This window comes from Hemiscyllium ocellatum, chromosome 24 (assembly GCF_020745735.1).
Source record: "Hemiscyllium ocellatum isolate sHemOce1 chromosome 24, sHemOce1.pat.X.cur, whole genome shotgun sequence".
Lineage (NCBI taxonomy): Eukaryota > Metazoa > Chordata > Chondrichthyes > Orectolobiformes > Hemiscylliidae > Hemiscyllium > Hemiscyllium ocellatum.
The window spans coordinates 8524951-8541532 of record NC_083424.1 but is presented as its reverse complement, the minus strand read 5'-3'; the positions used below and the strand labels follow the sequence as shown (position 1 = coordinate 8541532).

General features: G+C 39.4%; 1 protein-coding gene across 2 annotated transcripts in view; it reads right to left on the bottom strand.

Annotated features, from left to right (window-relative positions):
* Positions 1–16582, bottom strand: part of txnrd2.2 (thioredoxin reductase 2, tandem duplicate 2) — an 83506-nt gene that overhangs the window by 37679 nt on the left and 29245 nt on the right. For both annotated transcript variants that reach the window (XM_060843913.1, XM_060843914.1), the window contains exons 7-10: positions 16138–16200; positions 13888–13955; positions 1359–1378; positions 727–818 (exon numbers count right to left, since the gene is read on the bottom strand). In XM_060843913.1, coding sequence (XP_060699896.1) covers positions 727–818; positions 1359–1378; positions 13888–13955; positions 16138–16200 — 243 coding nt within the window. The remainder of the gene's footprint in view (positions 1–726; positions 819–1358; positions 1379–13887; positions 13956–16137; positions 16201–16582) is intronic.

Sequence of the window (16582 nt, the reverse complement as noted above, 5' to 3'; positions counted from 1 at the left end):
TGCCTCATTGTGTAGAATAATTGCTCTGTCATTGCATTAAAGGGAGGCGGTAATTTTACTAACTGCTGCATAGTCTCTGCTCTCTAACAGAGCTTCTAACCCCATACTCTCACCTTTACAAAACCTATGTAAGATTGCCCAAAACACTTACCCATTTCCTGTCAAAGTACCCAAAGTATCTTTGTCTTTGATTACATACACTGGTTACCAATCTGCCAAAATCTCATATTAAATTCTTACCTTGGTATTTCAAACCTCTACTGGCCTTGCCTCACTTTATGTCTGCAACATCCCCAAACTCATCATTCCTCACCCTCCAATCCTCCATTCCTCTTCTGGATCATTCTGCCTTTTGTCCCAGCAGGTCCAACCATGCCATGACCTACCTGGGCCTCACACCACACTCAAATTCTCTCCCTTAAACCCATCCAATTCTATCATCTCTAAGATCATCCTTAAATCCGACCTCTTTGATCAAGTTTGTGTTCTTCCAAACACTCGAAAGAGCATTACATAAGTACTCGTATTAAGCTGTTCCTATGACAAGTCTACAGGTACAATATTTCTAAGTGAAAACAGACTCCACAAAGAATATCATTATATCACAGAAAAAATAAAACAGCCTCTGTATTTCACTTCATGGATCCAGACAACTTCAAAGAACAATCTGTTAATGAAAAATTAAACCAATTTAATAGTTAAATATAGAAACATTCCTTATCATACCTGGTCAAAGCCACGGAGAGGAATGCTTCGCACCATGATCGAAGTGTCCAAACCAACACCAGTTAAAAATCCAGCACATTCCAAGGCCACATCTAATGAAGTATCAGGTTAAGGATCCAAACATTAATGCACTATGCATGGGGTTTTAAAACTGCTTTTATCAAACCTGGTGATTGACATTAGATATGGTTCATCAACATGAAATTATGTTTAGTATCCTTAAAAGCATTTCAATGATGGGTAAAATTATTAAGAGTAAATAACTTTATATTCATGATGAATAAAAGGCCCAAAATGTAAATTCTCCTGCTCCTCAGATGCTACCTCACCTGCTGTGCTTTTCCAGCACTCCACTCTTGACTTTGATCTTCAGCATCTGCAGTCCTCATAACCTTATAGGCAGCCTCACAACTGCGAATGAATTCCGTTCCCGAGTCCGTTTGCAAGTTGATTTATACCCTGGTCAGAATGCAATGCAGGACAATGTAAAGCAGCCATTCTTAAGGACAGAAAATGATTGTATGTCAGGTCTTTAAAATTATACTCCTGTATAGGATCGGAAGTACAAGCATTTATTAAGGGAGACACCCCTTGTACTAATAGTCTATTAATGGTTTTCCAAAGAAGGATACAGCTTGCACCAATGACCAGCCTATAAAGAGAAGGAAACAAATATTAAAGTGAGAAATGTAATTTTTTTTTGGTGCTACACTTGTTTTTCCTTTCAACCTCAGCAACCCCATACACTGTTCTGTAAAATATACTGAAAGGTATACAGTACTGAGTGCTGGTGTCTGTCAATCTCAGGCATGAGCCAGCTCTTGAGAAGAGCTCAAGACCAGGGGAGGAAGGCCCACTCATTGCTGCAGGGTTGATAAAGTTTACCATTGGATTGGATTGTAAGCGACAAATGTAGAAGCACAAGGCATCCTCCCAAAGCCTGTAGCCACTGATTGGCAACAAGTAACACAGCTTAATATATTGTTCTTTGATAGAACAATTAGGACACACACACACACACACACACACACACACACACACCACTGTGCTGCAGGATTTTCTTATGCAATGTCCCAAACCATCTTCAGCTGCTTCAGCCATGTCCTTCCCACCATCATAAGGTCAGAGATAGGGGTGATCGCTAAAGGCCACATAATGTTGAGTACCATTTGTGACTCAGCAAGTACCGAAGCAGTCCATGGTAAAATACAGCAAGACCGAGACAATATCCAGGCTTGGACTCATAGTGCCAAAAACATTTATGGCACACAAGTGCCATACAATGACCAGCACCAACAAGAGAGAATTCAACCATTGTCCCTTGACATTCAACAACATTACCATTGTTGAGTGGCCCACAATCAACATTGACCAAACCTGAACTGAATTAGCCATACATATAGTGTGGCTAAAAAGACCAAATTGAAGGCCGGTAATCCTGCAATTAAGTTACTTCCTGAGGCCAGAAAACCTGCTCACCATTTACAAACTACAAATCGGAAGTGTGGAGAAATACTTTCCACTTGTCTGGATGAATGCAGTACTTCAGAAGCTCAACACCACTCAGCTACCTTCATTGCACCTCAATTAACACCTTCAATATTCATTCCCATCCCTCACCGAGGCATTGTGGCAGCAAGGTATTCTATTTACTAGACGCTCTGCAAAACTCACCAATATACTTGCATTGCACTTTCCAAGTTTGTGACCTCTACAATTAAAGGACAAGTACAGAAAATAGATGGGAATACCACTGCCTACAAATTTTCCACCGAGCTACACTTTATCCTGACTTGGAGTTGTACAGCATTCCTTCACTGTCACTGGGTCAAAATCCTTAAACTCCCTCCCTGGGCTTGAGGCAGTGGGAAGGATGTAAATCATCCTATTTAACAGTAGTCAAACTACCAGCGGAGGACCAGAGATGGCCTACCTCACGTGACAAGGGTAGTACTTCTTCAGCATGTGGTGGGAATGAAAGGAAAAAAAATGTCAACTTTGTTTACTGCACCAAGTGGATTCCAATGTGATTAACTTCTTGGTCATTTGGTAGCTTTATTCAGCCCAAATTAGTTTCCATCTGGCCAATACCGAGGAATGTTTACAGGGCAGTCTTCCATTTAAAACTCAGCCAAACTTCCTACAAAATGCAATCTAACCAAGTGAGATTCAGAGAGGTTAGCTATGATGCTGGTTCTCTAATCAGCTGATCTGGTCGTTCATGCCTGTGACTACAATGAAATTAGGTGTCTAGATCTCTTTAAAGCATCAGTGTGGTTCCATCCTGATGGTATATGCATATTCTGAGGAACGTGGCGAGTGAAGGTTTGTCACACTATCCACCAACATTGCGTATTCGCAGAATGGAAAACTTTACTGAGAATATATTATGACATGGAGATGCCAGAGTTGGACTGGGTTGGACAAGGCCAAAAATCAATGGCACCAGGTTACAATCCAACAAGTTTATTTGAGATTGCAAGCCTTTGGAGCTCCACTCTTTTCTCCCAAACGCCTGCAATTTCAAGTAAACCTGTTGAACTATAATCTGGTGTCATTTCATTTTTGACCTTGAGAATATATTAGGTTAAGAGAGACTCCAATATTTTCCCCCAGTGTGTCAAATTCCAATAAGCAAAGGTTAAACATAAGAAAACTGTAATCTTTTCCGTCAACAAAAAGCAGTTCGGGTGTTCAGTTTAAAGTCGAACAATATCCCTGAGTGCTGTGGAAGGGTGTGCGCGCCTCGGTTATGAACAATTCACATGAATCAGACTTAAACCTATGATCTTATGAATCCAATCGCAGTACGACTCAGCTCCAAGCTTGTAGTTCTGCAATATAGCTTTTTTTCTGCAGAGGAATAAATATAAGTACATTCTTTTTTAAAGGTCATAATACAAGTGGTAAAATACTTCTGAAAATACAGTAAAAGCTACAAAGGGCAAAAAAAAACTTTTGCTGCCTGTGTGGCCCACACAAAATTAAGCTTCAAGACATTTGAAGGATGAAGTGATGGTGGAATGGACAATTCTAATGACAAGACTAATCCCTTTAGGAATTAACAACACAATACAACTAAAAATGCAATACATATTGCAGAAGACTACCAGTATTTAATGTTATTGCCCCAAGGGCTACATCATTGGTGTTAAGTCCACAATGAGCTGTACACAATAGGAATTTGCCTTGGGCTGCTATCCAGAATATTATAGGTCACTCGTGCATAAGCAGTTGAAGCTTCCAATACCCTGTTAATGGATATCAATGTTTCTATTATCCAGCTGGTTTATCTGAAAGGTTATCTGTTGGATACAGATACACAGATCTTCAAGGCAGTATATTTATTTTACTGAATACATAGCATTAAGTTGCATTGATCATAATCAGTCCCTCAATCTCCTGTGCAACTTTATTAATTCATTGTGGACAATTATTTGCATTAGCAGTTATCATGTTACTTATCTTTTTTTTAAAATCATTCATGGAACATGGATGTTGTTGGCTGTATTGACCATCCCTGATTGCATTGGAGAGGCTGTGAGTGGTCTTCTCGAAGTTTTAGACAATGCTGTTAGGAAGGGAATCCCAGGGCTTTGACCCAGGGACAGTGATGGAATAATCATGTATTTTCAAGTCAGGTTGATGTGCAGCTTGCATGTGGTAGTCTTTCCAGCATCTGCTGACTTTGTACTTCTAGGTGCTGAAGGTTGTGGGTCTGAAAGGTACTGTTGACAGAGCCATAGTGAGTTAGTACATCTAATCTTGTAAATGCTAAATATTGCCACCACTTTGCATCAGAAATGAAAGAAGTGAATGCTGAATGGGGTGTGGATTGAGAGGGATGTTTGTTTAGGCAGGTGTCAAGCTTCTTAAGTATTATTGCAGCCATACACATCCAGGTAAATGGACAGTATATCTACACACTCCTGACTGTGCCTTGTAGATAGCAGACAGGCACCAGGGACACAAATGGTGAGTTACTCACTGCAGTATTCCTAGCCTCTGAGCTGCTTTTTGTAGCTACTGTATTTATATGACTGGTCCAGTTAAGATTCTAGGTAATAGTAACCCCAGTATATTGATAGTGTGGTAATCAGCAATGGTAATATAACTGAATATCAAGGGGATTATAGTCAGATTGTCTTTGGGGGGAGACGATTGTTGACTGGTAGTTTCTGACATGAAAATAACTGTTTGGCAAAATGGAACCATCTCATACAGTTTCACCTTCAAAACAAAGACAGTCAATTCATCTTTTCAACTCAGCTTCTGGTCACTTTTCCTATTCTCCACCCAAATGCCAACTTGTAAAGCAACTTTACATATTTTGCTTGTGTTAAAGGCACTATATAAATACACACTGGTCCCCCAAAGCTCCAGTGCAGTGTGAACCTGGTCATTAGCCACTTTATAAACTTGACCTTCCACCAACGCCTTGCACTGAAAGCAGAGGGATTGGAGCTTCTGTACCCGCGAAAGAATCAATACGTGAATAAATTGTTACAACAGGTAAGGCACAGCTCACAACCCTGAATTCAGCATGTACCAGACACACGGTGCACAACCTCGGGCAACATGCAGCAAGAGAGTTTATCAATTTTCAGCCATTTTGATAGAGGTGTCCTTTTCTGCATCATTTCAGGATGATCTCATTTTTCAAAAAGGAAAAGGACTCTTAGTTCTGACATCTCAAAATCAGAGACGTTGCAATCCTATAATTCCAGTAACTTTCACAAAATATTGTCCACTTTTGGATTGTCAATTTAAAGCAAAATAATTTAAACTGCAACCAAAAAGAAGAAAAATTTTGGGTTCAGGAACATCTCAACAATAAACGGAGAAGAAATACCCTGAACTACACCAAAAAATTAGATAACTAATTAAATGATTTGATCATAACATATTCTGTGAAAACTGCAAAAGGACAGTCATATTTGTTGATTAAGAACAAAAAAAAAGCTACTGTAACCCCTCAAGGCTTATTCTGACTATTATTGCAGGAATGTGATAAGGTCAACAGTAATACACCTCCCATACACTGTTAAAACCTGTATCAACAACGACCAGACAAAAGTAGAATTAGGCGTATGATCTTCTATTCATATAGCAAGATCATTGCTCATTTCCAAACTTCAAAATGATTAATTTCACCCTGTCAACTTGATCTACAACTGCAGAATTGAGAATAGGAATGCATACGAAAGAAAATATGTATTTTTGTACTGCTTTAGCTCCAAAACTGACATTACAATATTAGTGTTTCTATTCACTGATGCAGATGTAAGCCGCGTTTCAGTGTGGATTCTGAATGCTGGACATCCACTGCTATCTAGTGGTGGTAAATAGAAATAGCAAGAAAATGCTTTGAATAACTAGGAGCAGCACACTGCAATGTAATATGTATGCAATGACAAAGGGAAGGGCTTGTACCACACTATGGTCAATTAGCCAGCTGGTTGGCCTAATTGGTTGGATGGCTAGTTTGCGATGCAGAGTGATGCCAACAGTGTCTTTCAATTCCTGCACTGGCTGGGGTTCCTTCTCAAACTCTACCCTTGCCCTCTTGTTGCCACATTAGGGAGTGCAAAATCAGAGGGCATAGGTTTAAAGTGAGAGGGGAAAGATTTAAAAGGGACCTAAAGGGCAACTTTTTCACACAAAGGGTGGTGCATATATGGAACGAGCTGTCAGAGAAGGTTGAGCAGTTGGGTACAATTACAACATTTAAAAGGCATCATGATGGGTACATGAACAGGAAGAGCTTAGAGGGATAGGGGCCTAATGCTGCCAAATGGAACTATCTGGTCAGTGCGGATGTGTTTGACCTCAGGGTCTGTTCTCATGCTGTTTAACTCCATGGCTCTATGAGTTAGTGCTTTACCCAGATAAAAATTGCATTCAGGGAAGAATAAAAACTGGCCTTTCTAATTAAGTGCTGAATGAACTCTGGCAATTTCAGATTTGAGTCACTTGCTACTGGAGATTCGAGTTACAGGTGCTGATCTTTCAATTTCAATATAAAAGTAACTTAAAACTTAGCTTACGTTTCTAAGTCTTTTGCAGAGAGGAACTCGAAGTATTATTCCTTTAGTTCAATTTGTCTCCATGTTGTTTATGTGAATGAACTTGGCTAGGGAACATCTAACAGGACTAAAACCACAAAAATTTAGACTAATCTATCCAAGGCAATAAGAATAAACAAATCAGTTACAGAAGATTTAACTGTTGACCATATGCCATTATTTATTAAATTTAACACTTAGGGATTGACTTTTATTGAAAAAAATTCAATAGGCCACATTTGACGAGCAGGATGTATGATACATCTGCCATGAGTTATACATGAGTTATACTCATATACTTCAGCTCAAAACAGTTTTGCCTATTTAGTCAATGTGTGCGCAAGCTGGAAGCAGCACAACAACAGAAACAAAGCAACTGGAACCTGAGTGATCAGAGAAAGTATTAGGGCATCTCCACAACCAGTGAGGTTTCAAGATTATACCAAAACAGGCAGAGAAGAAAAATGAATTAAAGAATTCAATGCATAATCAGGTGCCAGAAGGGAAGGAGTGGCTGGATTAACATGGAACAAAGATAGAAAGGAAAAGCAAATCAAAATCTTAATATTTTAAGATTTCCCTGAAAATTTCAAAACCTGAAGAAATTTGAAAGGATGTGATGCGATGGCTGTTATGGCAATTGAGAGTTACAAGTTAGCAAGGAAAGACCAAAATAGAGAACTAAGAAGAGCCAGGAGGGTACATGATAAGTCGTTGGCAGATAGGATCAAGGAAAACCCTAAGGCTTTCTATAGGTACATCAGGAATAAAAGAATGACTCGAGTAAGATTAGAGCCAATCAAGCATAGTAGTCGGAAATTGTGCGTGGAGTCAGAGGAGATCGGGGAAGTGCTAAATTAATGCTTTTCGTCAGTATTCACACGAGAAAATGACAATGGGGTTGAGGAGAATATGGAGATACAGGTTATTAGACTAGATGGGATTGAGGTGCATAAGGAGGAGGTGTTAGCAATTCTGGAAAGTGTCAAAATAGGTTCGTCCCCAGGACCGGGTGGGATTTATCCCAAGATTTTCTGGGAAGCCAGGGTGGAGATTGCAGAGTCTTTGGCTTTGATCTTTACATCGTCATTATCTACAGGAACAGTGCTAAAAGACAGGAGGATAGCAAATGTTGCTCCCTTGTTCAAGGGGACTAGAGACAACCCTGGAAATTATAGACCTATGAACCTTACTTCGGTTGTGGGTAAAGTATTGGAAAGAATTATAACAGATAGGATTTATAATCATCTAGAAAGGAATAAGTTGATTAGGAATCGTCAACATGGTCTTGCGCTCACAAATCTTATTGAGATCTTTGAGAAGGTAACTAAAAGGAGGATGAGGGTAAAGCAGTTGATGTGGTTTATATGGATTTCCGTAAGGCATTTGTGGGCGGCACGGTGGCACAGTGGTTAGCACTGCTGCCTCACAGCGCCTGAGACCCGGGTTCAATTCCCGACTCAGGCGACTGACTGTGTGGAGTTTGCACGTTCTCCCCGTGTCTGCGTGGGTTTCCTTCGGGTGCTCCGGTTTCTTCCCACAGTCCAAAGATGTGCGGGTCAGGTGAATTGGCCATGCTAAATTGCCCGTAGTGTTAGGTAAGGGGTAAATGTAGGGGTATGGGTGGGTTGCGCTTCGGCGGGTCGGTGTGGACTTGTTGGGCCGAAGGGCCTGTTTCCACACTAAGTAATCTAATCTAAGTAATAAGGTTCCCCACGGTAGGCTATTGTACAAAATACGGAGGTATGGGATTGGAGGTGATTTAGCGGTGGCAAATATTCATCCTGGAGTTCAGTTACTAGTGGAGTACCACAAGGATCTGTTTTGGGTCCACTGTTATTTGTCATTTTTATATATTACCTGAATGAGGGCACAGAAGGATGGGTTAGTAAACTCGCAGATGACATTAAGGTCGTTGTGGATAATAGTGAAAGATGTTGTAAATTACAGAGCGACATACATGAGCTGCAGAGCTGGTCTGAGAGGTGGCAAATGGAGTAATCTGGGCTAATGCTAAGATTCTTGGTGTCCAGGTACATAGATCCCTGAAAGTTTCCACTCAGGTTGATAGGATCATTTTGAAGGCATACAGTGTGTTAGCTTTTATTGGTAGAGGGATTGAGTTTCAGAAACATGAGATCAAGCTGCAGCTGTACAAAACTCTGGTTTGGCCACATTTGAAATATTGCGTACAGTTCTGACCATTGCATGATAGGAAGGATGTGGAAGCTTTGGAAAGGGTTCAGAGGAGATTTATTAGGATGTTGCCTGGTATGGAGGGAAGGTCTTATGAGGAATGGTTGAAGGACTTGAGGCTATTTTCGTTGGAGAGATTAGATTACAGTGTGGAAACAGGCCCTTCGGCCCAACAAGTCCACACCGACCCGCCGAAGCGCACCCACCCAGACCCATTCCCCTCCATCTACCCCTGCACCTAACACTACGGGCAATTTTAGCATGGCCAATTCACCTAACCTGCACATCTTTTTTTTGGAGTGTGGGAGGAAACCGGAGCACCCGGAGGAAACCCAGGCAGACACGGGGAGAATGTGCAAACTCCACAGTCAGTCGCCCGAGGCAGGAATTGAACCCGGGTCTCTGGCGCTGTGAGGCAACAGTGCTAACCACTGTTGCCTCACAGAGAAAAAGGTTGAGAGGTGACTTCATTGAGACACATATATTCCGGTTCAAGGTTTCTTGAAGTATCTTTCCATTATTTTCATCGTTTAGCCCTAGATATAGATTATAGGAATCTTTCCTGTTTAAAGTTGAGCCCTGAGGCTACAACACAAAACCTCTTTATGCCTCCTGAGAAGTGAAAAGATTAGTTCGAATGGGGATGTATGTAAACATTCATAGCATTGTTTGCCAGTATGCTTTATTAGCATAAACTCACAAAATTACAACACTTTAAGATCCACTAGGAAATTATATAACTTATCCCAGTTTTTGGTTTGAAATGTTATTCATTGCATCTTTGCCATAAAATGCCTCTAGAAACAGAAAAGTCTCATAAGGGGCATGTGTTACAAGTTTGAAAAGCTGAAATATCCCATTGTTAGAAATGGGAACCTTTTAAAAATTTTGTCCCCTCAGGTAGGATGTACAAAGCAATTCTGTTGCCTGGATTGAATCAGCCCATTTAGTAGAGACCTGAAATCAATCCTTATGCTTTCTGTTCTATATTCCTTTTAATTGATATATTGACAATTTTTTTTCCTTGGATGGCAATGGCTAGCATGAGGGGACATAGCTTTAAATTGGGGAGTGCTAGATATAGGACAGATATCAGAGTAGTTTCTTTCCTTAGAAAGGAGGAGGAGTGTGGACCGCACTACCTGCAACAGTAGTAGACTTGCCAACTTTAAGGGCATTTAAACGGTCATTGGATAGGCACATGGACGAGAGTGGAACAATGTAGTTTAGATGGGCTTCAGATTGGTTCTGCAGGTCGGTGCAACATTGGGGGCCGAAGGGCCTGTACTGCACTGTAATGTTCTATGTTCTAAGTTAAATTTCACAGTTATAATAGTTCATTTTTGGTGCCAAAGATTGGCAGTCATGAAGTCAGCATTAGATTAACATTGTAATTATTAGCCCTGAGTAACTGTGTCAAATCTTTTTGTATTTATTATGCCTACACAACTATTTCTTCACATTTAATACCTGTCAATGGTGAAGCTGTTAATCAAATTCTTTGTTCCTGAAGCTAACACAACAGCATTATGTGGACAGTAATATGTAGATATAATTGTTTAACCATGTGTCTGCTGCGTGCCAGGGTATTCTTCTGTTTATGCAATAATGAAACTTCACTGTTAGTTTGAAAGAAAAGTCTGGCTGTTTATAATTTCGCATTAATTATTTGTGGGTAGTTACACCTGGAGTAGGAGCAAAGCGAGCGCAGGCTGAGCCGCTGAAGCAAGTTGTGCCTGGAGTGTGGAGTGGGAGCAGAGGGAACACAAGCTGAGTCCTGGAAGCGAGTCACAGTCGGAACCTGGAGTGGGAGCAGAGCGATCGCGGGCCGAGCCCCGGAAGTGAGTTGCGGCTGGAGTCTGGATTGGGAGTAGAGCAAGCGGAGAACCGAAAGTGAATCGTGGCTAGAGCGGCAGCACAGCAAGTATGGGCTGAGCTGGGAGCTGAGTTACAGCTGGAGCCGGAGTCGGAGCACAGAGAGTGCAGGCCAGCAGGGGAAACAAGTCCCAGACAGAAGCCAGCTGTTGGAGGCAGCGTGGCTTCACATTCTGAAGCCTGGCAGGCACTGACTCATTGAAAAAGGACTATAACTTGAGTACTCTCCAGATACTTTTTATTCTGATTCTGGACTTTTTAAACTCTGTATTCCCATGCTAGACTTCTTTTTAACTATTTCAATTCTGTAAAAATACAAAGTATCTATACCTAGATGACACCTAGTGATGACATTACAAACTTTTCACTGCATTCATTCAAGTAGGACTCACTCATGACAATAACATGGTGTAGTAAGTGCTTTCAGTGTCAGGTGCCACATAAGAGTTAAAATTGCCATAGGGCTGTTCTCTTATTAGAGGTGGAGGTGTAACCTGATGGTCACCATGCCTCAGGTGAGGAGACAAGTACAGAAAGAGTCCTTCATGGTAATCTCAGTCAGTGTGGGAAATGAACCCACGCAATTAGCATCACTTGGCATCACAAACCAGCCAACCAGTCAAATTAGCTAACCAACTTCTCACAATAGTTATTATCTGACTGTAATGATATTACCCCAGGTTTGACATTCAGATAAATCACTTAAAATTCCTTCAGATTTTTCCACTATTTTCCCAAGTAACAAACTTCTAATATTCAAAGGGAACAATTAAAAATAGAAAAATCACAATAACAAAACTCTATTTAATCATTAAACTGTTCCATAGTACTAACATTTGACAACTTTCTGTAGAATTATTTTTAAAAATTTACAGTTAAATATAGGAACTTCGGTGTCTGATTGCTCATTGGAATGCATCAAGTGACAGAGGGCCAGTTTCTTTTGTGTTAACTGACAAGAAGTATGACTCAGACAGAAACCTTTCAATTTGTGTGTTTGATTGCACATTTTTACCTGTCTGAAGTTACTGTAGAATTTGCACAGAAATAATGAAAGCAATTTTTGTACCATTGCATTTGAATATTTATTGTGCAGCGTTGATGGAAAAAAGTTACAACTTGTGATTTTTCTTTTCAGTGTCCATCATTTTGATTTGGTCAACAACCAGACTCTTTGCTGACACATTTTCAGTTCATCACATTTCATCTGAGAAACAACAGACGATGAGGAAAAGTACTGGCAGTTCTTCTCAAAAAGTACCCAGAAGGCAAACGCTATAGCTTTTCTAATGGAATGAACCATTGGGAATATTGGATGCTAATCTGACTTCGACATTTATTGTTTTAAGAGGTTAACATTTCAGGAAGCTATGCATTACTCTCCTGACATCTTGATTTATCATTAGAAAGATTGTGAAATACAGAGAATATTATAGTATAAAAATACACATTGAGGCTATATTGATGACATCACGAAGACTACCATACAAAAGCTCAACGAGTGTCTTGCAGGATGTGTGTTATTCTTAGAAGTAATTGCTACCTTTAACCATCCTGATGCAAGATGTCCAAGTTTCTAAATATCCCTTCACAATGGATTGGAATTACAGACTGAGTGAAGTTTGTCAAAGTAGAATGGACTTTTATTTGCTTTCGGTTAAAATGACCTTTTACTGAGGTCTTCTGACATTTCAAAAGGCATTGGGAAAAGAAATCTCCCACTCAAAACCCAAGTCTACACTTCAGCATTTTACAATTCAAGTTTTAATGGCCTGCACCAATAGTTGCTCAAACTAAATTAAAAAGGAATTTTTTTTCCATCTCACTACTCAGTTAGAAAATCCCAAGCCTGGGAGCAGTCACAAGATCTGTAAACATGGTTGAAAAAACCTGCTGACTATGGACATTACAATTGCTGCACTGTTGTATTTACCTTGAAAATAAAATATAGTCAAATAATATAATTGAATACACAGTCTACAGACAGCCCCTCACATAAAACGAATCCATACTTGCCACATTATCCATGGAAACCTAATCCTTGTGAAAATAGAAAACAGCACCCAGTAAACTGCTTCTCTGTTGCTTTGAAAAATGAAGAGGACAACATTCATACATATTTAGCTACCTGATAGAGTTATAATACAGAACAACCCATAAAGCTTTGCAATTTATACTTTCAGTTCAGTAGCTTCTATCAGATTTTCAACTCTATCTATATAACAAGAAAGTAAAAGGGTAGAGGAGAAAAAAGGCCAAATTTTCTGGGTTTAAAAAAGTGCAGATTTATTTTCAAAAACTGTAATTTGAACCAGTTTTCTGACAATGCACAATAAAAGCCAGCAATGACTTGCTGTCCAGTTCACTTCTGTTACTCCCCATTACTTTATTCCACTTCGTGCTTTCGGTAAGAACATTATGTAAAACATGGTCAGCTCTATCAGATCTCTCACCCATTGGTAACACTAATATTGGAGCAACAACATAACTTACAGGCACACAAAGGTGAAGTCAATTTATTTTAAAACCAATATATGCAAACAGAAGGAAATGTACTTAATGCAGTACTTAATGCAGTAATTCAGCCTTTGCCCTTCCAGAATTTGTATTTTGAAGAAATTAGAAAGGTTCAATGGGCTTTGCAATGAGCTACACATGATCCTAGATTTTCAGGCCCCTCATAAATAAATTTGAATAATATGATTTTTTATGCTCCACAAACAACAATTTCATCAGATGTTTTGTGACAGCTCACCACAATCAGACACATAGTAACCAACTTACAGTAGCTGATTAAAAGAGTAGTCAATATAATCATTAGTTTTTAAGAAATATGGTAAGATAACTTTTCTCTTCCTGTATTTTACACCAGGAAGCCAATGTCCATTAAATACTGTTACTGTCAATGTTATACATCTTAATCAAGCAGCTTTGCAGGTCCAATAAACTGTTCACTGCAGATGCATTAGCCTCTCTTCCCCTTGTTGTGTTTGAAAACGCAAAACTAAATGGATTATTTACTCACGTTTTCCCAGGCGAATCTTGGAGCCAGAAAATATCATCACTGGAAATGCCAAGTTTAGCTCCTGGAATCTTTAACAAAGAAAATGTGCATTTTACTCATTCTATAGCAAAAAGAAGTATTACTTTGTATTTCTGTCTGTTCCAAGAAAATAAACAACCTGTCAGACAAAGTAGCTTTGATGAAAGACACTGAACAAAGAATTAAAAGCAAAATATTACTGGTTCTGGAAATCTGAAACAAACACCAAGAATGCTGGAGAAACTCAGGAGATCTGGCAGCATCTGTGGAGAGAGAAACAGAGTTAATGTTTCTGAAGAAGTCGCACTAGACTTGACACATTAACTCTGTTTCTCTGTCCAGAGGTGCTGCAAGACTTCCTGACTTAAGAAATATTATTTTCCATTCTAACTAATTTAACAGTAATATTTTAAGTCAGAAATGCATTTGTACATCAACAGAGTTTTAACAAAAAACAAAAACAGCAATTGCTGGCAGCATCTGTTTCGAGACATCAGAGTTTACATTTCAGGTTCAAACTGCGTTCTGAGGAAGGACCACTGGACCTGAAATGTTAACTCTGATTTTCTCCACAAATGCTGCCAGACCTGCTGAGTCTTTCCAGCAATTTCTGTTTTTGTTTCTGATTTATAGTATCTGCAGTTCTTTCTGTTTTTATTGAGTTTTAACAAGCTAATCCTTCAAACGAGCTGTAAATCAGTTGGCACCAAAGTGAAGCAGAGCAACAGAGATCGTAAGAATGACTGGACTCTGATCTCAACCAAAACATTTGTTACAACTACTTCAATATACCTCTCTGCACCTGGAGTAAGGAGAGAAGAAAACGGAGTCAGAATTTTTCCTCAACCATTCTCTCATCATCCTGGATAGTAAGTGGATTTAATGGATGCTTTGAATATTTTTCAAGATTGTATAGCTTCTGGAACAGTTCTTATGGATTGGAAAGTAGCTAATGCAACCCTATTGTTTTAAAAAGGAGCTAAAGAGAAAACTGGGAATTATACACTAGTTGGCCTGACATTGGGCTAATGCTACTGTTGGTCATAAAGGATTTAGCAGTAGAGCACAATGAAAACAGAGGCCGGATCAGACAGAGTCAGCACGGATTTACAAAAGGGAAATCATATTTGAAAAATCTACTGGAATGTTTTGAGGATGTAACTACTAAAGTTGATTGGGGGTAGTCAGTCGATGTTGCTTGGGTTTTCAGAAGGCTTTCGGTAAAGTCCCACATAAAAGATTAGCACGTAAAAGTAAAGTGATGTGATTTGGGCTACATGGATAGAAAGCCAGCTAGCAGACAGAAAATAAATAGGAGGAAGAAATGAGCCTTTTTCCAAATGGCAGGCAGTGACTATTGGGGTAATGCAGGAATCAGTACTTGGACCACCGATTTCACAATATATATTAATGATTTAGAAGAGGGAATTAAATGCAGTATCGCCCAAGATTACAGACACCACAAAGCTTTGTGTGATTTGGAGAAGTGGAGCGACTGGGTAAATGCATGGCAGATGAAGTGTGAGAGGGATGTCCGTATTGGGAATATGAGGAATCTTAAATTTGACAACATTGCTAAGTTCAATAGGTTATAAAATAGATACATGGTAAAAAGATTCCCTTTCCCCATATAATGCACATCACAACACAAACTTGACAGTTTCATTCAGACACTTTAACAACAGATGGTAAGAGAAGAAAGAAAAAAACAAATCACACAGGGATGTGTAAAATGTGCTGTTTTGTTTTTGGAAGCTAAAGTCTGTGAAACAGAAATGTAAAACGCACTGAGTAGAAGCATCATTTTCTTTTTTCTTGGTTCTCCTGTGCACTGTTCATAGCGGAAAGGTTAAGCAAGTGACCCATTACCAGGTTTCACTATACCAGAACAACACAGAAACAAAATATTGTGAATGAAATAGAAACAGAAAATGCTTGAAATATTCAATATTAGCATTGGCAGAGAGAAGGAGAAAAACAGATCCAATGTTCCACTAAAAGGTCACAAATCAGATTCTATGATTCTAAAAGATGTCCAGTAGCAACACGATCTTGTGGCACATCCACATTTCCCTCCCTATAGAAAACCATTCATCTTACTTAGTACCTCTCAGGGGTTTAAATTGTAATTGCAATTAGAAAAATAAAGAGGATTCTACAATCTAAATACAACAAAACTATTAAAAAGCAAATTATGTATCACGGATTGGACAACAAACAATTCAAGCTTACATCCAAGGGATATTTTGGCCTGCCTCCAGTTGCAATCACAATGTTTTCAGCAGTCAGAATGGTCTGCAAAACAAATCCATATTATTCCAAGTCAAATTTGGTAATATAACAAATGAGAAATGTTGGTAAGAAATACATTGTAGTTTATCAGAGTAAAACCTGCCACAGGAATGAATTGCAAACATAAGCCTCACAGTTGTTTAACCAATGTGTGCATAATCTCGCCAAGTATTTCAGTGCAGTTCTGAATGAGTGTTGCATTGCTAACAGAGTTTGAGAACACAAGTGTTGGTTGTTTGACCCATCAAGCCTCCTCCACCTTTTAGAGTCATAGAGATGTACAGAACGGAAACAGACCCTTCAGTCCATGCTGACCAGACATCCCAACCCAATCTAGTCTAACCTGCCAGCACCCAGCCCATATCCCTCCAAACCCTTCCTATTC